The sequence below is a fragment of the Zootoca vivipara genome, chromosome 1, assembly GCF_963506605.1.
Source record: "Zootoca vivipara chromosome 1, rZooViv1.1, whole genome shotgun sequence".
Classification (NCBI taxonomy): domain Eukaryota; kingdom Metazoa; phylum Chordata; class Lepidosauria; order Squamata; family Lacertidae; genus Zootoca; species Zootoca vivipara.
In genome coordinates this window covers 119,779,361-119,799,170 of record NC_083276.1, presented here as the reverse complement: position 1 = coordinate 119,799,170, position 19,810 = coordinate 119,779,361, and the positions used below count along the sequence as shown (strand labels likewise).

At 42.7% G+C, this 19,810-nt stretch overlaps 1 protein-coding gene across 5 annotated transcripts in view; it reads left to right on the top strand.

Moving 5' to 3' along the window:
* HIBCH (3-hydroxyisobutyryl-CoA hydrolase) overlaps positions 1–19,810 on the top strand; it is a 62,356-nt gene that overhangs the window by 28,718 nt on the left and 13,828 nt on the right. For all 5 annotated transcript variants that reach the window (XR_004693798.2, XR_009558442.1, XM_060281387.1 and 2 more), the window contains exons 7-12: positions 1,911–1,989; positions 2,718–2,863; positions 3,496–3,582; positions 6,298–6,356; positions 7,703–7,784; positions 19,445–19,564. Coding sequence is in view for 3 of the 5 variants with exons in the window: in XM_060281387.1 (XP_060137370.1) it covers positions 1,911–1,989; positions 2,718–2,863; positions 3,496–3,582; positions 6,298–6,356; positions 7,703–7,784; positions 19,445–19,564 (573 nt within the window). In the remaining 2 variants the exon portion in view is untranslated. The remainder of the gene's footprint in view (positions 1–1,910; positions 1,990–2,717; positions 2,864–3,495; positions 3,583–6,297; positions 6,357–7,702; positions 7,785–19,444; positions 19,565–19,810) is intronic.

The window sequence follows — 19,810 nt, the reverse complement described above, 5'->3', positions numbered from 1 at the left end:
GGACTTAACCATCCAGGGTTCCTTTACCTTTACCTTACCTTTTAGTAACAGGCACCATGTTAGCAGAAGCATTTCTTCTGCACGTGTGAAAGAAGTGAGATCTTAAGATGTTGCATACCATTGGCTGTTATTTTATAAGCACTTGTAGTTAAAAAAGCATATATTTGTTATCTGCTACCTGATGAAGATGCTGATGCTGATTATATTTTATTATTTGTACCCCGCCCATATGACTAGGTTTCCCCAGCCACACTGGGCGTCTTCCAGCATGTACAGAAACATAATAAAACATCAAACATTAAAAACTTCCCTATGTAGGGCTGTCTTCAGATGGCTTCCAGAGATTGTATAGTTATCTCCTTGATATCTGATCTAATGAGGGGCACCTTCTTAGTTGATTTTTAAAAGTAGACAATGAAACAATTTAAAGCTTGCAACCCTCATAAAACAGAGCTATCATGCACTCTCTCAGAGGTGAAGAAAGAGCGTAGATGTTGACTCAGCTGCTGGCAGCCATATTTGTTTTGGGCGGGGACAGGCATTTGGCTCAAATGCAAAGGGGAGGACATAGGGTTAGGCGGACCTGTGGGTCGTTCAGAAGGCTCACCGAGGAGAGGGAATAGCCCATGTTGGCTCCCATCACTGCCAGTTAATAGTCTCATAGCTCGCTGTGTTGCTCTGTTGAGTGCGTGGGGGGTGATGTCAGAGTTTTTGCTGTAGAGTCCTGGCTCAGCCAGGAGTTACATAGGAACTGAGGGGTGATAGAGTTGAGGCCGCTGCTGGGAACATCTCACAGCTTCTTAGGAAGCCCAGCCCGTTCTTGGAGAAGAATAGCTTTTAAATGTGTATTTGAGGGAAGCTCCATATTAGAGGTAGCCTCTTCCTACACCAGGAAGACAAATGGCTTGAACTTCCACAAGGAGAGAGAGAGAGAGAGAGAGAGAGAGAGAGAGAGAGAGAGAGAGAGAGAGAGAGAGAGGCATATTAAATGGACAAGCTTAATATGGTCCCAGGTTGCTTGACAGGAGAGTGGTACCATCAAGTGAAGTTACATTACCAAGGAAAAGGAGAAGAGGAAACATAAAAATGTAAAATGCTTGGAATCGTTCCGTTGGCGGTAGTTCTTGTAATTTAAACAAGAATTGTTATTTTTTTTTGGGGGGGGGAGGTATTCTTTGCATCACAACTTGGCTGTTGTATCTTAATTCCACATGGGTTCCAATCTCTCCACTTGGTGACATAGCTAACTCTCAGCCTGACCTAACCAACTCACAGGATTGCTGGAGGAAGTTGTTAAGCGGAAATAACAAGGATGGGGGCAGAATATGCTACCTGGCTAATTCTGGTACTATATCAATACTGTGTGATTTTTGTCCTTGTACTAGTTTGGGGTATAATGTTAAGTTTAGATTATTATTATTTTAAGCTTCAGTGAGCACCTCTTGAGGCTGTAAAATGGGGTATATAAGGATTTAAAACAATAGCTAAAAATACAGGGGTTGGGGAGAGCCAAGCATGCCATTTTGAAGAAAAGGAGGTACAGTGTTTCTCCAAAAATAAGACACCGTCTTATATTTATTTTTCCTTTTAAAAACACCACACGGTGGCTTATTTTCAGGGGATGTCTTATTTTTTTTATTACGTGTCCAGCCTAGCCTCTTCCTTGGCGCCCTCCAGAACTGCGCCTATCACTATGTCTTATTTTTGGAGTATGGCTTATATTGCGCAAATGCGTAGAAATCCTGCTACGGCTTATTTTATGGGTATGTCTTATTTTTGGAGAAACAGGGTATATGAATAAATAGACTTTGATAAGCAGTTGATTTGTGTTTGTAAATGCGTGTGCATATGTTGCAGATTTTTAGTATAACTTCTGCCTTTGTTTTTTATTTTTATTTTTGTTTTGGTAGGGTGTCGGTGTGTCTGTTCATGGGCATTTCAGAGTCGCTACAGAGAAGACGGTTTTTGCAATGCCAGAGACAGCCATAGGTAAAGACTGCATGTTAACATTTTCCGTTGTGCTACCTTAAGAATTTTGATAGAGAAGCCGTGGGGTGTAGCAGTTAAGATTGTTGACTTTAGCGGGGAATGGGTTCAAATCCCTGCCTTTGCATGAAGTTTGCTGGAGACCTTGGTTACACTCTTTCAGACTTACCTGCCTCCATGTATTAATGTATTATTATTATTCTCATGCTTTCTGTATTTCTGAGGCAGCTGTCAATAGATGTCCTTGCATATCATCAGCATCAGCATCTGAAATTAATACTGTAATAGTAATGGTCTGGTCCCTGAATGAATGGAACTCTCTCCCCCCCCCCCTTTTAATGAATGCAAATGGAGGTTCCTGGTGGAAAGGAGAAGCAATTTTTGATCATTCATGGAGGGGTAATTTAGGGTCTGAATTTGCTAGAAGAAAGGGCAGTGTGAGGAACATATACAAGAAGAAAACATAGAAGTCCCGGGTCAGCGTCATTCGTAAAAAGGTGTAGTTTTGGCCTTTAAAACACGGATCTATGAAGCATAGTGCCCATGGAAATCAGGCAATAGCAGAATGACTGTGCCTCAATGTGTTTTTTGATAGTGAGTGAAAAAAGGAGGCAGGGACAAACTACAAGGCCTGGAGAAGGTTTGGAAAAGACAAAAGAGCAGCAGTATGTTTTAATGAGAGGAATAGTTTCCCACCTTCATAATTTTAATTTTGCTTTCTTCAATTGCAGGTCTTATTCCTGACGTAGGTGGAGGCTACTTCTTGCCAAGGCTTTCAGGGAAGCTAGGATATTTTCTTGCCATGACTGGATTCAGGTTGAAAGGAAAAGATGTTCACAAAGCGGGAATTGCTACTCACTTCATAGAAGCAGAGAAGGTAAATCTACCTGAGCAGGTACCCGGCCATGCTGTAATCCCAGGTGAACACTGGGGCCTAGTTTGGGGCTGCTGGATTTGGGGGGTGGGTGGGTGTCTTCTCAGGCATCTTTTCGCTTCCTGAGAAGGAGAACAAGTCCTCCTTTCCCCTGCTAATGCTTCTAGAGGTATCCTGGCTCTCAAAACAAATTTCCAGGACACACTGCAACACCGAATTAGGCACACTGAAGCCTATTTATTTCAGTGGACTTTAGCACAACCTACTCTTATGCTGCACTGAGACTTCAGAGTTATGTGGCCTTCTTCCTTTTTAAATTTTTAAAAATATCCTGGCTCGTTAATGGATAGTTAATGGAAACTGCACTGTTGTTGTGCACTCACTCATGTTGGCCTGTTGATTAGAGATATAGTAATCTGAACATGGCTACTGTATTTGAGTCTTTTGATCTCCTTGTTGTGTATTTGCGAAGGCCACCTTCACTTTTTCTGAGAGAAGTGGGGAAAAGAATGTGCTTGCTAGCGGGGTTTGCCCTACCCCGTTTGATTGCCACGAGTTCTTTGCAAGGGAATATATTGAAATTATATCAGCATCTCGTGAAATAATGCATTTGGCAATTGTATTTTCGTTTGCAGGTGGCTGCCCTAGAAAAGGATTTGACAGAATTAAAGTCCCCATCGAAGGAAAATGTTGCTGATATATTGGATTCGTATCACAAGAAGGTAATTGGATAGCTAACAATAATAGAAGACTGCGAAAAAGGAGAACCTTCATACAGGACACTGAGTCTCTGTAAGTGTTGCTAATTGATCCTCCACCCCGTAGCACCTCAGTGACATGTTATAAAATAAAGTTTGACGATTGATCATAAACTGCACCCACTTACGGCCTATTCTCTTTGCAGTTCACCCCTCCCCTGATTGTTGCTCTTCACAAGGTCACTTTGTGTTTGAAATGTTGTCAGCTAAAGCAGCTGTTCATTTCAGAGCACTGAAGATTTTTTCCCCCTTTTGGTTTTGATAGTGTTCCAAAAATACTAGTGCCAAAAATTACTTGCTGGAATTACATCTTTGGTGTTTTTCCTATATGGGACACTTTATGGATTTGCTTTAGTTTTTCCGGCTTTGCCTATTACCTTTTAAAAATGTTTGTGGCTGCAATCCTATACACACTTACCTGGGAGATAGTCCCATTGAAGTAATAGATAGCTCAGTTGGTAGAGCATGAGACCCTTAATCTCAAGGTCGTGGGTTTGAGCACCACATTGGGCAAAAGTTTCTTGCATTACAGGGAGCTGGACTAGACGATTTTTGTGATCCCTTCCAATTTTACGATTCTATGATAATTGGGGCTTACTTCTGAGTAGACATGGCTAGGATTGTGTTGTAAGATGCTAATCTTCTGCTTAACCGATGTAACGTATGCAGCCTAATGGGTTTCACAGAATACTTCCTTAGATGGAAAGGAATGAAGTCTAGCTCTTGCCTTTGTATGCTTGAAACTTTGCTGTCTTCGAAGAAGTCGGACACATGAAAGGTTGATTCTCTTTCTCCTATATGGCTGCATCTTTCTGTACCAAGCTTCTCTGATCAACAGACAATGGGAATATTAATGGAATGAGTTTATACAGTAATTTTTCAGCAAATCAGGAGATAGAATAGTGATGTGCAAGCTGAGAGCTAATGGAGCGGAAGCTGTGCACAGGGAGCCACCAGAATACAAATGACAGGCATTAGTTTTTGATCCACAGCTGATGCTGTTGTAACTGAAACATATATTTGTAGCTTAACCTTGGCCCCTGCAGAGCCAGCAGGTTCAAGGCATTTGTCACGAGCCACAATTTGAATGCTTCATGTCGTGCAGGGCCCCTCTGGCCGTGAATAGTCAATACCAGTCACCTAATTGACGTTCCTTTCAATCGAAATGTGTATAAATATAGTTCTAGTAGCACTGTGTGTTGCTGTAGATAGAGAAGGGAAGGCTAATTTGCAGGGTGGCAAGGAGCGCCTTTCATACATAGAAATAATTTCACAAGGAGCAGCTTTTACCACAAACAGAGGGGAGCCCTTCTTTGGTTTGTAGGTTTGCTGACCCTGACGATGTGCCATGCCGCATTTGACAAAATTCCTCCTCCTACAGAACATAGAATCGTAAGGGTCCATAAGAATCATCTGATAAGAAGACACCTGCAATGCAGGAATCTTTCTGCCCCACGTGGAACATGAACTCACAGCCCTGAGATTATGTCTCATGTTCTACCAACGGAGCTATCCGGCCATACAGTCGTACCTTGGAAGTTGAATGGAATCCTTTCTGGAAGTCCATTCGACTTCCAAAACGTTCGGAAAACAAAGGGCGGCTTCTGATTGGCTGCAGGAAGCTCCTGCAGGCAGTCGGAAACTACGTCAGACATCCGACTTCCAAAAATAGTGTGCAAACCGGAACAGTCACTTTCGGGTTTGCGGTGTACAGGAGCCAAAACATTCAAGAATTAAGCTGTTCAAAAACCAAGGTATGGCTGTATATTGTAATGGCATGGGCTCCTAGCAGTCTCTCACCCAAAGGGCTGATCACATCCATACCTACTTAAGTGTCAGTACCATTGCAGCATCAGTGTTTCTGAGGCCTGTTGTTCTTTATATCCAGCCATCCTGTTCTTTTTGTGCACCGTTCTTATATTCCACACTGTGCAAAAGTAGATAAGCTGTTAAAACGGTAGATAAACTTTTATCTTCAAAGCATAGCTAGAATGTGTGAGGCACTTTGTTTTCAGAAGCACAAAAGAGACAGCTTTGTGTTCCATCAGCTATTTAAAAAGGATTCTGGAATCATGGACGTTGCTTTAGTTACGCTTTGAGCCAGGGGTCAGCAAACTTTTTCAGCAGGGGGCCGGTCCACTGTCCCTCAGACCTTGTGGGGGGCCGGCCTATATTTTGGGAAAAAATATGAATGAATTCCTATGCCCCACAAATAACAGAGATGCATTTTAAATAAAAGGATACATTCTACTCATGTAAAAACACCAGGCAGGCCCCACAAATAATCCAGAGATGCATTTTAAATAAAAGGACACGTTCACCGTCCGCGGGCCGGATTTAGAAGGTGATTGGGCCGCATCTGGCCCCCGGGCCTTAGTTTGGGGACCCCTGGTTTGAGTCCATCTGAGGATGCAGCACTGAATGTTCAGGGCTTGGTTGTAAATTTGAATGGGAGACCACTGCAAGCATCATGCAAAATCAAAATAGAAGTGTAATAAGCAAACCGAGAAACAAAAACAGGTTAGCTATAATTTTAGAAAAGTCGCTTGAACTCAAAATGAGATTTAATTTATTGCATTTCTTTTTTAAAAGCGAAAATAGCAAATAGCTGCTTTGTTGCATTTTAGAGTTTGGGATACGGATATGAAAGGTGTTGGTGTGTTCTGCTTTTTGTAACAGTGCAAAGTTGATCAAGAAAAAGAATTCGTGCTTGGTGAGCACATGGAGAAGATTAACAGGTACTTCCCATTCATTCATGTTTAGCGGGAGCTGTGGGTTGGGTTCAGTAAACCTTTCAGTTACTTTTTGTTGAGATTCTTGCAAAAATATTTATTCAATAGACCTCTTTTGCAAAAATATTTATGTGATAGACCTCCTTTGATTCGTTAGCTGTTAAATAATTGTGGTTCCTCACTGGCCAAACTGCACATAGCAAAAAGAAACTAGATTTCTTTCTATACGGGCCCTTTGCCATCATGTATCCTGTCCCAAAAGCAGGAGGCGCACAGAGGTAGGATGTGTGTGCTGAGCTCTCCCTCTCCATCCTCCTCCTTTTCCTCTGCAGTTTGTTGTTCTTCCTCCAATACTGGAAGTGAGCTTGGCTAGAGAGGAAGAGCCCTCCCTTGGGTGGGAAGCTCAGAAGGAGAGAGGATTCAGCATCCCTGTGCAAACGTGCATTAAATCGTGTGACACCCCTTCCTTCCCCAGTGGAAGGGTGACACGAGTTTGTCAGGCCAGATTCAGTTAATTGAAAAACACTGGAATAAGGCAGGTGCTAACAAAATCTTTTTAACTGATTACTGGACAGAAAGGAATGATAACCATGGCTTGTGTAAGTAATAATTGCCATGTATTAAACCAGAAATGCCTATGAGGATTTTTGTTAAAAAAAAAAAAGTTACCTGAATACCACTTTGACCATGTTAATCATTGCTGCCCCGGTAGTTATTGCTAAAACATGGTGTGCCAACAATTATTTAGGATTGAGGTACATTGTTTTCTATGTTATTGCGGCCTCTTTGGCACAAACATTAAGGATTGTGATTTAATCTCTTTAAAAATCTCTTTTTAAATGGGAAAAATCTTGCCAAGGACATTTTCTTGAAACGGTCAAAAGCTTCACATGCTACCTGGTGTGGCTATTTTAGTATATCTCTAGCTGATGGTACATGTATTTTCAGGTATACATACACCAGTCATACCATCAAGTATTATAAATATGTAAATAAGGTATATAGCTTGGGAGTATTATCCAGTGGTACCTTGGTTTGCATACGTCTTGGTTTGCATACATTTTGGATTACAAACTCGTCAAACCCAGAAGTGCATATCCTGGTTTGCAACCTTTTTTTTTGGATTACAACCCATTTGTTTTTTGATTACGAACAAAAAATTTTGGAGGCCCCATTGGCGAAAGTGTGCTTGGGTTACAACCTGTTTTGGTTTACAAACGGACCTCCAGAATGGATTATGGTTGTAAACCAAGGTACCACTATAATTGCTTCCAAAAAAATCCCTGTAATTTTTCTGACTCTTGACAAATATTTCTCTTCTTGATTGAAGTATGATATATTTTCTGTTTCAGCTTATTTTCAGCAAACAGCATGGAAGAAATTGTTCAGAACCTGAAGAAGGATGGCTCCCCTTTTGCACTTAAACAGCTAGAGGTGAGGTATTAGATTTTTTATCTTTTTTAAGGGTTGCATATGCAAACTACCATTTTAAAGCCTGCCACACTGCCGTGAGTGTGGCACAGGGCAAACCACAATGGGCTGTATTCAGCACTGCCATGCTGCTCTGGCAACAGACTTCCACTTGTGCAATTAAACTTAATATTATTATTTATTAAATGTATATACTGCCTTTCATATGAGAATCACAGGGCGGGTTACAATATAAAAGCACAAAAATACATACCATAGTAACAAACAACACACACACAGTTTAAAAGGCCAAAGGTAAAGGTAAAGGACCCCTGACCATTAGGTCCAGTCGTGACCGACTCTGGGGTTGCGCGCTCATCTCGCATTATTGGCCGAGGGAGCCGGCGTATAGCTTCCAGGTCATGTGGCCAGCATGACAAAGCCGCTTCTGGCAAACCAGAGCAGCACATGGAAACGCCGTTTACCTTCCCGCTGTAGCAGTTCCTATTTATCTACTTGCATTTTGACGTGCTTTCAAACTGCTAGGTTGACAGGAGCTGGGACCAAGCAACGGGAGCTCACCCCGTCACAGGGATTCGAACCGCCGACCTTCTGATCAGCAAGCCCTAGGCTCAGTGGTTTAACCACAGCGCCACCTGGGTCCCTTAAAAGGCCATAGATTGTTTAATTAGCCAAATGCCTGAGAGAAGAGGAATGTTTTTGCCTGGCGCCTAAAGATATGTAATGAAGGAGCCAGGCGAGCCTCTCTGGGGAGAGCGTTTCACAGCTTCCCTCTCCTCTCCTTGGCAAACCCTGCCCGCACCCTCAAAATCTGTTCCAGGGGGTTGGGGGCCCATCTGCAGCAGACTGGGAAGAGGAGAGGAAAGGAAACTGCCCACTGTGTGAGTAGAAAGCTGCTTGCACAACATTAGATACAACCTTAACTCTCAGGTTAGAAAAATGGCAGCCTACCTGACAGATCCATTAAATAATATCAACCACAACAATAACCCATTGTTGACTAATGTAAATAGCGAGAACCAAAATACCTTGTCACAACAGCTCCACTGGTGAGTGGTCCACAGTTACTGTCTATAGAACTTTATATGGCTTGGGTCTAGGCTTTCTGATGAACCATATCACCCTATATGAGGCAGCTCAGGTTTTGAGATCTTTGGGAAGACTTTCTCAGTCCAGCCACCTGACAAGACATGTTTAGTGAGGACATGAGGGCCTTCTCGGTGGCTACTCCCAGACTGGAACTGCCTTCCACAGGAGGCGAGGCTCGTCCCCTCTCTGCTTTCCTTTCACTGGCAAGCAAATGCTTCCTTGTTTAGGCCGGCCTTTGACCACGAACTGGTTTTTGCAGCACGGTCATCAATGGTGGGTGTTGTATATTTAATTCTTCTCTTGTTGTGGTTTTAAAAGGTTTTAAGTTGTTTTGATTCAGTTTCCCCCCCCCCCCAATGTGTGTGTGTGTGTGAATAAAATTATAACTGATTGGTATGTGTGTGTTTTTATAGCTGTATGTTTTTAATGTTGTGAACTGACTTTGGCCCCGCACTGGGAGAAAGATGAGGTGATAAATAAATCCTGGGATCCCCACTTGTCCTCTGAATGGCACAGTGGCTGGGATCAAAATAACGGTGTAGCTAGTTCTGTTCACCCACATCTTATACCTGAATTTCTCAAACAGCACAGCTTTTCTCAGCACCAGTGTTTTGAAGCCAGCCATGGTTGCAGACTCCATGGTTAGCATGAAGAGGACCAATGAAGGTATAATCCTGCACCATTGTTACCCTGGAAAGGGGAAAGGAGGCAGACATTAATGTGTGAAATGTGAGGACCTTGTTAGCCTATCGCTAGGAGTTTGAGGATATTTCAGTGTGCACCAGGTCTTAGCTGTCTGCAGTTTTAAAAGTGTACGTATTCCACTGATTTTGAGGGATTTTGCTTTCCCTTGTTGATTGGGTCATACTCACAATTTGTAAGTGTTGGTTGGTGAAGAATAGGATTTCGGGTTAATGTGGAATCTGGAGTACTAGTTTGTAAAAAATACACTGGGCCTCATGTGCAGACAGACACACCACGAGGTTTCTGAATCATGGCTACAGGAGACTTCCCATCTCAGTCCTTTGCCCTCAGACATGCACTGGGCTCTGAACTTGGTGGAGATGATGCTCTCATGGGGCTTATCAGCATGCCTTCCCACTTCCTTTTGCAAGTTTGTTTACACATGAGTAGGTTGAGCACCCCAGCAAGGCTACTGTCTGAAGCAGATAGCTAATTTTACTTAAGTTTAGCTATTCACGATGAGTTGTATCCAGTGGACTTCCTTTCTCTGAAAGCTCTGTGACCCAGCAGAGGCTCCCGTGAATAGAAATGAGGGAAGTGATTTCCCACAAATTCTCCCTTTCTCTTGCAGCCCTCCACCCACCCACCTCTGGAGGGTCCTCAAAGCCTCTAGAGCAGATTTTAAGGGGTATGAAGAGGACACAGAAGGAATTTGTGAGAATCTGCTTCCTCCCCCAGTGCGGGGTCAGAGAGCTTTCTGTCAATGGAAGAATGGTATTGGATTACTTCCCCCTCCGCCTTTAACATTTCAATTTAAATTTTGGATAAAAAGCACAAAACTTTACTATGAGGAAAGCTTCATTTGCTAACATTTTAATGTTTAAATTTTGTATTATCTCAATTTTGACCCACGGAAACTATAAATATAACCAAATTGAAGTATGCATTTTAACTTAAAATAAGTGTTCTGAGCGTTTGTTTAGTCAGTGTATCTGCAGAGAGGTGTCTGTTGCAATCTGGATCAAGGACTTTTGCATGTAGTTGTTGAAAATGAGTATGGACAGGAGACCTGTTCAGAGGTATCAAGGGCATCCTTAACTGAAAAGAGCAGCATTAAATTTTAAATCTCTTCCATAATAAAATGGCGTTTATTCAAACAATTGAGAACTTTTGGGCTGTTTTTAAAAGTAGCTGTCGCACCAAATTCTTGCTTGGCTTAGGTGGCAGAATCCATTAACATGTGTAAGCATCTGTTGATGGCACAGGTGTGAAATTGCTGTTTGTCTTGAATCACACAGCGGAAGGCAGCAGGTGTAAAAACACTGCTGGATATAGACTTGGCATGTTAGAGGGGGAAACATTCATTGCTGTGTTTTAAAACTATCAGCACAATTGATTGTGTTTTCAGCGTTTGCTCAGTCTTGCACTGCTGGATGGTGTTTCTGATGCTGAAATAATGGAGATCAAGCAGGTGAAGACTTGTCCCGCAACCTGCTCCAAGAATCCACATTCTGTGTGTCCAAAAGTTATACCACAGCATATAGATTAGGTAATGATTAACTTAGAGCTGCTGCCTGTTTATTCTTGTTCTCAAGCCCTGCTGTTCTACAGTTGCTGATAAGAAAATTCCTAGACTTCACTAATGTTTTGATGGCCTTGATTTTCTGTTGACCTTTTTTTTTTTTGAAGATTTATACCCTGCCTTTTGATCCTCAGTGCAGCTCACAACATAACAAGGCAGTGCACAGTGGAACAAAGTGTGTATGCACACAACAGCCAGCAGCCATTGTTCTGCTGCCTGTAGGAAGGGCTTGAGCAGGCATAGGCAAACTCGGCCCTCCGGTTGTTTGGGACTACAAATCCCATCATCCCTAGCTAACAGGACCAGTGGTCAGGGATGATGGGAGTTGTAGTCCCAAAACATCTGGAGGGCTGAGTTTGCCTATGCCTGGGCTTGAGGGCCCTTTTCTGTACTTCTGTAGTCCCAGGGCAAGGGAGAAACAAACAAGCTTCCTGCAACGGCTTGGTATAGGTGCTAGATGGGACTAGGCTAGTCTCCTCCTTGCCACATTGCTCTTCTTGGAAGGCAGATGCCCCAACTTCCCAGTGACCCTGTAGTCCTTTGGGTAACAAATGGGGCCCGAGTGTGTTTCCCGGGATGTATGTGTGTGTTATAGTCAGCCAATATAGCTTTCTTGAATTATAACTAATTAATATTATTTATTTATACAACGCCCATCTGGCTGGGTCTCCCCAGCCACTCTGGGCAGCTCCCAACAGAATATTAAAAACACAATAAAACATCAAACATTAAAAACTTTTAGATGTCTGCTAAAAGTCAGATAGTTGTTTATTTCCTTGACATCAGATGGGAGGGCGTTCCACTACCGAGAACGCCCTCTGCCTGGTTCCCTGTAGCCTCACTTCTCGTAGTGAGGGAACTGCCAGAAGGCCCTAGGCACTGGACCTCAGTGTCTGGGATGAACGATGGGGGTGGAGACGCTCCTTGAGGTATACTGGGCCGAACCGTTTAGGGCTTTAAAGGTCAGCACCTTTAAAGCACCTTTAAATTCTACAATTGAAAAATATATGAATGAATGAATGTTAGCCTCACTGTAGCTTATAGAGGTTCATTCCAACTTAGTTTTCGATTAATTTACACATGTCAATAATGAATTTATCTTTTGTTCTAAAATCACCCTTTCTTTACCGTAGAGAAGGTCTGAGATTGGATCAGGTGGGTAGAGTCAGTTCAAGTTCAAAATAAAAGTTGGCTTTTAGCAGATGCTAATTAACTTAGATGGTGATACCTTTAAATCCACGTCTAGACAAAGCCATGCAATTTGTAAGCCTAAGTCCTATTTACTGTCCATTTAATTGAACCAGTAACATGCTGGCTCTCATCCCCTGTTTTTAGGGAAATTAAGTGATGAATAGCTCAGTTAGTAGAGCATGAGACCCTTAATCTCAGGCTTGTGGGTTTGAGCCCCACATTGGGTGAAAGATTCCAGCATTGCAGGGGGTTGGACTAGATGACCCTTGAGGACATCTCCAACTCTACAATTCTATGATTCTATGTAGCTTTGCTAAAACAAAGGTGCTGGAACTGGAGGTCCTTCCTGCTGCCCCCCAGTGAAAAGTCTAAAAGCCTGCAAAGGTTGTTTTCTTTATCGAGTTGTTAATCAAAACAAATTAATAATTGAAGCTTGATACAATAATGCTATTCCTCCCCAGTTAGCACCGATAACTGTAACAGATAATGGAATATATGCATTTATTTTTGCCTTTGCAATAAAATCTAGTTAAAAACTGAAGTGTGGGCAAAAAGGTACATATTTTGTATGAATGCATGGTATTGTTTGTAAGTGGTAGCCACTGGCCTTGATTTATTTAAGGACATTCACACATGGATCAATGGCTGTATCAGAAACCATGTGTGCAAATCTGATTTGTGTAGAAATAGGCCATCTGTGTGGCATCTCCATTTCAGAACTTGTCACATCTAAATACCTTCAAAAATGGTGACTAGACTTGGGTTGGAGTGGCTAGTTTAAAAGCAGCGTTGAACTTCCTTGGAATTATTATAAAACACGTAAGATTGTTCAGTGTATATATGGTTTATTCTGGTGACACATGAAGAAGTGTTGAAAGCCATCACATGAATTTTTGACATCTGAGCTAATTTTAAAAATGCACCTTAGTAGAGAAACAGTGACTCTGATGTTTTCTGTCCCTGGCTGTCCGGAACATAACAAAGTTATCTATCAGAGTCTATACAGTACTTCCCTTGAATCAAATTTTGTTTTGAAGCAGTATAAAGAAAATTAATTTGTGTCTTTGAAAATACGTTCTACTAGTATTGAAAGCTCAAACAATACTGCTGATGCAATTAGCAATAGGCTAAAACAAACCAATCCAAATAAAATAATTAAAAGTAAAATAAGCAGACCAACAAACTAGGGGGTAACAAGTAGCAGTAGCTGTCAAGAGATCTCTCTCAGAATTTCCAAAATTCTCTCTGGATATAAAAATGGCTGTAGAAAGCAGGGAGGAGGCTGTCAGGATCCTCATAAGAAGAGAATTGTAGAAAATCCAGTCTGTTAAAGAAAAGGCCCTGATTCTGTTAGTGGAGACTTGTCTAGCCTCAACGTAGGATGGAATTTGGAGCAGTTAGTAAAAATCCACAGTGCCTTTATAGACTCATAGAAATCATTACAATGGTTTTATAGATACAGTCATACCTCTGCGCTTCAGGTTGTGCATTTTCAGGTTGTGCACCATGCCGAACCCGGAAGTACTGGAACGGGTTACTTCTGGGTTTCAGTGCTTGTGCATGCACAGAAGCGGCAAATCACGATCCCATGTGTGCGCAGACGTGGCGCTGCGGGTTGAGAACGCTGCGAGTTGTGAACGTGTCTCCCGCACGGATCATGTTCGCAACCCGACCGTCCACTGTATGTAAAACACACCGGATAGGATTGAACTAGTGAATACCATCAGTGGAAGCCCCAGGCAAGGACTTTTACATGCTTAAGGGGGCTCCCCCACTCTGTATTATTTGGGGCTTTTATTTCAGTAGGTCAAGTGGTATATTTCTTTATCTTGTGTACAGCTGAAATATAATTGAAGGCAATGGTTGTAGACAGGCTCATGCAAAGGTTAATGACGTTAGTGGAGTAGCACATTGGGATTTGTTTTGTATGTATGGTGTTTTTGAGAAGTTACAACCACTGTGAAAGATATTAGTTTGTACAATGCTTGGTTATGTGTGCGCTCACTACAGGAGCTAGCAGTTATAGCTCTGGCATTTTATATACGTGAGCTAAGCAGAGTTGGGATCATTCTCTCGTTCCTGTTATACCCACTTAGAGACTTAGTTTTGAGTAGACATGTTGTGGTTTCTGTATAATGTCACCTTAAAGTTGGATGCTGCTGCTTATTCCAGTTTTTAAACTTGCTGTGGTGCAGAGCCGGCATCCGTTTATTCCCAACATCCAGCCAGATGAGGATTTTACTATATACCCCACAAGAGAGCTGATAAAATTTGTCCCGCTGCTTAATGTAGATGAAGTTGTTGTTCACTGAGTTTATAAGTGGCCACCATGAGGCAAGTGAATAAAATTCGTATTACCATTGCCCAGGCTTTTTTTTAAAAAAATGTAAACTTCCTTGGTCGCCCATAACACATTATGTATTGTCACTCCAGACTTTAATTCAGTTGCCTGCTAAAAAGAAATGAATGTCACTGTAAATATTTTGGACTGGAAAATGTAAAGCTGAGTTTTTGGCTTGACAAAAGTTGGTGGGTGACAGCCAGCATGCTGTCATTACTGAGTAAGCTTGCAAGGATTTGCCAGTTTGGAGGCTTTCCACAGTCATATTCCCCCATGGATGCATTTTTCTAAACCATGGGTATGTGATAGTATTGTTTGCTTCCAGCTAGTCCTCTCACATATTGTAGTTTTGTCCAAGGAGTTTCCTAGTTTTCAACTTTCAGTTAATAAACACTGTAAACAGAAGAAACCATTGATTAGTAAAGCTGTTGTTTTCCAGGAGGATCCCTTAATCTGGGGCAACTTCAGTTCCACCCCTCCCTTGAAACCACAGCTGTTCATCTGTCATTAATCCGGATGCTTCTTTCCTCAATGAGATGGGAAGCGGGAATTGGGATATGCAGTTTGACCAAGTATTGCGATTGGATTGTTCCTGTGTGCCTGGATAACGCTTCGCATGCTGAATTTTCAGTGAGTCCCCCACTTGGTGTGTGCTGGGGTTTTAAACTTCATATGCTGTTTCTCGCCAGAATTCAAACTGGCCCAGCAGAGAGCATTTATCATCAGCACAGTGCTGTAAGAGGCAGGCTAATCTCACTTGAGAGATGCATTCTCTCTGGGTAGCTTCCAGTCTTCCTTATGTTCCACTGACTGACCAGTTTTTTCTCCATACTCCATTCATTTCCTAGGCCTGATTATAATTTCCTCTTGGCGCAATATCTCTGTTACGTTGCTGCCGTGATCATGTCCAGCTTGCAGGCTTTCCACAGGTCTGCTACCACTATGAGAACAGGATGGTGGACTAGGTGGGCCACTGTCCTGATCCAGCAATCTTGTAATAGGTTCTTAAGGCTCAGTGACTCACTTTTCTACAGCATACCTACCACTGATGCTCTTTTCACTTTCAGCATTTTTCTCCTTCCTGTCTACCATTAGATCCCTCCACCTTGAACCTCTTCAGCATTCTGCATACAGGAAGTTTTCAAACATGTTAACTCGTCAGGGATACCTTGCCCAGGAAAGTAGTGTGGATGTTACATCATAAAGATCAGAGATGAGCCAACCTTCCCTGACTTAATGTTGGCTCGGAAATGAGGCAAACTATTTCCCCTCCAAATATGGAGAAAAGGCTAGGCTAATTTCTGAACCAATCCAAGTTTGCTGACCGTTTTCCTGGTTGCAGCTGTTCAGAGTAACCCCTTTGCAAAATTGTGGAGTGCAGGAGTGGCTAAACTTTGTTGTTGGACTACAGCTCCCATCATCCCTGTCTGTTGGCCATGGTGGCTAGGGTTGATGGGAGTCTAAGTCTAGAAACACTGGGGGCCACAGTTTTCCCCACCCCTCACATGGGGTGCTTTGAAAGACTGCACTGAGGAAAACTCTTGCTGGGTGCAGGGAGGTAGAAAGTACTGCCTGGGTGCTCTTATCCCAAGGATAATCAGTGAAACGACATTTCCAATGATTTCAATAGGGAGAGTTAAAGAGGCTATTTTCCTGCAAACAGCTGGGAGGGGGAAGGTAGCTGACTGCAGAAGATTCTTTCCTCCATCAACCTTCAGTGGTGGGTTAGTGTTTGCCCTCCACTGAGTGTTTTTGATTTCCAGCGTGGTGGTAAACTCAGAAGTCTTCTTTGACCTGGAGAATTTGAGAGCTCTTCTGATGCAAACATCACAGAGCCCTTAAAGCTCATCCTCAGGCCTGAGCTTGGTGAACTTTGTCAGTGCATCTCTTAAGACTCATGGCTTTTTGTACATATTACTGCAATTTTTTGGGAGGTGAGGCAGCATTCTCAGGTTGCGGCCAACTTCCTCCATCCCACATTATATGCAGGCCTCTAGGGATTTAACTCTGGACAATGCGTAGGACAGGCTTGCAGCTACTTCAAGTTACCACTTGGCACAGCTTTGTAATACTTTCCCGATTTGAGACATGAAGATAGCATATACATGCTCCTCATCAATGACTTTTGCAAATTCCTGGATAGGAAGCAACTGGAACGTTAAAAAAGGCTGGAAGCAGATGCTGTTAACTGGGGTTTGTTTCCCCCCAATGCTTGTTCTTTCCTTGTCTCTGCTATCAAGCCAGCTGGTGGTGATTCATGTATACAAAACCAGAGGCACAGAACTGTGCTGCTAGTGCTTGCGGGAGTTAGCAGATGTAAGGACGCAGGCAAAATGGGTCACTGCTTTTATCAGCTGGCGTCTGGAGAGAGGGAGAGCCCTGCGTGATCAGGAGCCAGAAACACTGTTGATGCTGAGGCTGGTTGGAAATCTGCCATTTGCCCCTGTGGGTTAAGCGTTTAATATCCCCATTGAAAACAGCAGCAATAGGTGAAACTCACCATCTGCCACTTCCCATTTTGCCAGCAATGTGTATCTTTCAATGCTGAATGCTGTCCGCTTGGATCTTTCCAGTTTCTCTGTTTCTTACATTCCTGTCATAAGAGAGGAGATTTATCCCCTGATCTCTGTTCCTGGCTCAGCTAGGAAGCAGGCTTAAGGCAGTACTTCATTCCTCTGCTCCGGAAGTGCCAATTGAGACAAAGGCTGAAAGGAAGAAGCCCAGTTTGGTCTCCAAGGCTCATCTCTGACTCCTCTTCCAGGAGAGGAATGTTAAATGGAGCACATTCCTTGTTGTATGTATGCTGAAAGTCCATTTTCTCATAGGCCAGGGTCCCTGGAGGGCAAAGGTCTCTAACAGTGCTAGCCAGCTGAATTAAGAGGTATGAAGATGCTGCTAGTGGAAGTCTTGCCCTTTCGTATGCAAGTTCTAGTCCTGCAGAAGCATCATGGTGTCATTTTCCTATGGAAGATGTCTTGCCTGAGAGAAGTTTGTTTCATTTGCTGAGCATTCAGGATCCAACCTTTGTCAGTAGCCAATCCTGTGGCCTCTGGTTGTAGAGTTTCTCCACAGGATTTTGGGGGCATCAACTCTGAATCAGATTCTCCCTCTTGGGGGCTCTTTTGTATATGGCATACCCCAGAATTTCCCTCTGCCCCATACCTTGAGAGAAGATGTTGTTTTAAGTGGTGACTCTCTTTTCTGAATATTAGTGGAGAAACATTCTTTCCCCACTTGTTTTAAAAATTCTTAGGTGTGTGGTTTCCCACATAGGTATCTTGCTCTGTTTATACTTCTTCATTAAAAGTTCCGTGTTCTTATACTTTGCTGTTCCGGAGTGAGGGTAGGGGGTCCCCCGGTTGAGGCCTGTTTCAACTTTCTTCATCCTGGTCCTGTGGATGTGGACTTTCCACTTCCAGAATACCCCTCTGCTCATCCCCATAAGGGAGATTCACCAGATGAAGACAATATCTCATTTTCTGAAAAATTTCAGCCACACCCACGGCTTTTCTCCTCTCATAAATAAAATGCATGCTTTTCCTTTAGCATCTTTGATTAATGATTTACATGTTTTCACAGCAAATGGGGAAACAAACTTGATTTATTAGGCTTTGTCACTAGTAGTCAGATGTGCTGGCTGTGTCACCTGACTGTATAAAGTAGTAGTAAATCATAATTAATGATACCTAGGCAGAAGTCCAAAGAACTACTTTAGATGTGCTCAGGGAGACCCCCCCCCCCGGAGTGGCAGAACTAATTGTGCAGCATTCTGGATCCAGGTTTTAATACTTCTGGAAAGCTTTTCTTCCTAAGTGCTCACAGTGGTACACATCTTAGTAGTTCTTCCAACAACCTTTTGGCTCTTGATAACAAAAAAAGTGTACAGCCCTTTGTAAGGCTATATCCTCAAGCTTTCTTTTGGTTATAACGTCTGTAACGTGGACCGGAGAGACCAGGATTCAAATCCCCACTAAGCCATGAAACTGATTGGGTGACCTTGAGCCAATCACTGTCACACAGCCTAACCCACCTCACAGGGTTGCTGTGAAGATAAAGTGGAGAGGGTAGGAGGGATAGTCAAGTATGCCACTTTGAGCTGCTTGAAGGAAAGGTGTGATATAAATGTTATAAATATATAAATAATACATAACCTGATATTAAGACACACTGTAGTCATTTAGTTCAAAGAGCAAGCAGAGTCTCTAAAATGGGAACAGTGCAAATTCAGTTAATTGGAAATGCCCAGTCCTAGGTATGTAAACCAACACGATCGCAGAAGTCTGTTAACTAGTAGTTCTAGCCTGCTGTATCTTGTATTTCTTGTGAAATGGCCCTCTTGCCAGCTTTATACAGGATTGGATCAAAGACCTGTCTAAAGGTGTGGGTATAGTTTCAGCATTTGCAAAGCCCACCAGGAGAAAAATAATAGAACAAAGAGCTTTAGAAGGGAGGGTAGGAGAACTTTGAGAAGTATTCAGTTGCACTCTTCAGAAGTGCCATCTCTTTATTTGGGGGTGGGGTGTATATGGAATGTCAAAGAACAATGATTACCTTTCATGAATGAAACATTGGATGGATTTATTCCGGTCAAGTATTTTGAAAAGGAACAGCGCACCTAATGAACTTATACTATCACATGCTATGTGACCTTTACAATTACTTATGTAGCGTTAACGTGGAAAGACAGTCTTGTTTGTTTCCGGGTTCCTGCGACGTGCAGCTCCCCCTCCTCTGGAAACTGAAAATTTGCCTTGGGAATGTTTTATCTTTCCACAGACCATTACAAAAATGTCTCCAACGTCGTTAAAGATGACCTTGAGGCAGCTTAGAGAAGGAGCTTCCCTGAGCCTGCAGGATGTGTTCACCATGGAGTACAGGCTGAGCCAAGCTTGCATGGTAAGGCAGCTTACAGACCGGTGTCATGTATTCATAATTCAGTAACTAGGGTCAAGCACCTAGCTTCCTGGTTCAGAAGGGTGATTCCAGCTGATCTTTGTGCTCAGGGTTTGAGTAATAGCCAACCTTAGTCATACTTAGAGTAAACTCATTGAAATCAGTGGCCTTAAGTCCGTGGATTTCAGTGAGTCTCCTCTGAGTATGCCTAGCATATATAATCTTCTGACAAACTGCATAATGCCAAAT